Genomic DNA, 777 nt, shown 5'->3' with positions numbered 1-777 from the left:
CGGCGGGGCAGGGGGTCCCCACCTGGGGCTCTGGGTCTTCGGGGAGGCGGTTGGCAGTGGGTGGGATGGGGGTTCCAGGGCCAGGTGCGCCCCTAACCCACTCCCCACCCCCAGCATTGACATCAACCCCAATGGCCTGTTCCCGCCCGAGGAGTTCCCAGCCCCCCGGGGGACCCCGCTCATCTCCCCCCTCATCAAGTGGGACCACAGCCAGACCTGGGACGTGCCTGCCGCCGAGGACTTCCCCAGCGGCTCCAGCAGCTCCTCGGCTACCGTCTACACCATTGGTGAGCCGGGCGGGGTGAGCCGGGCGGGGTAGCGGCTCCAGCTCTCCCTCCGAGGTGGGCACTGAAGCCTGTGCCCTGCAGACGCCAGCCCCGAGGCCCCCAGCCACTACCTGGTGGACCACCGCATCGACGGCCGCGTCCTCTTCCCGGCCACCGGCTACCTGTGCCTGGTCTGGAGGACACTGGCTCGCGCCCTGGACCAAAACATGGAGCAGATGCCCGTGGCTTTTGAGGACGTGACGCTGCACCAGGCCACCATCCTGCCCAAGACGGGTGAGGCGGGGTGGCCGGGAGGAGCCGTGGGGGTGCTGCCCCCTGAGCCCTGCTGCTCACCCTGGTCCCGCTGTCCACAGGCACCGTGTCCCTGGAGGTGCGGCTGCTGGAGGCCTCACACGCCTTCGAGGTGTCTCAGAACGGCAACCTGGTCGTGAGCGGTGAGCAGGGGCCGGGCCACAGGGTCCCCCACGGGCCCCCCTGGCGTTCAACTCGG

General features: G+C 70.4%; 1 protein-coding gene across 1 annotated transcript in view; it reads left to right on the top strand.

The window, feature by feature from the left end:
* The window catches only part of FASN (fatty acid synthase), a 28,184-nt gene that overhangs the window by 5,789 nt on the left and 21,618 nt on the right, over positions 1 to 777 (top strand). The window contains 3 exon segments of the mRNA XM_014531242.1: positions 8 to 287; positions 369 to 560; positions 641 to 721. Of these exon segments, the coding sequence (XP_014386728.1) occupies positions 8 to 287; positions 369 to 560; positions 641 to 721 (553 nt within the window).

Source organism: Myotis brandtii, unplaced genomic scaffold (genome assembly GCF_000412655.1).
Source record: "Myotis brandtii unplaced genomic scaffold, ASM41265v1 scaffold797, whole genome shotgun sequence".
In the NCBI taxonomy this organism is placed as follows: domain Eukaryota; kingdom Metazoa; phylum Chordata; class Mammalia; order Chiroptera; family Vespertilionidae; genus Myotis; species Myotis brandtii.
Note: the sequence above shows the minus strand (reverse complement) of the source record. Positions and strands in the feature narration are given on the sequence as shown.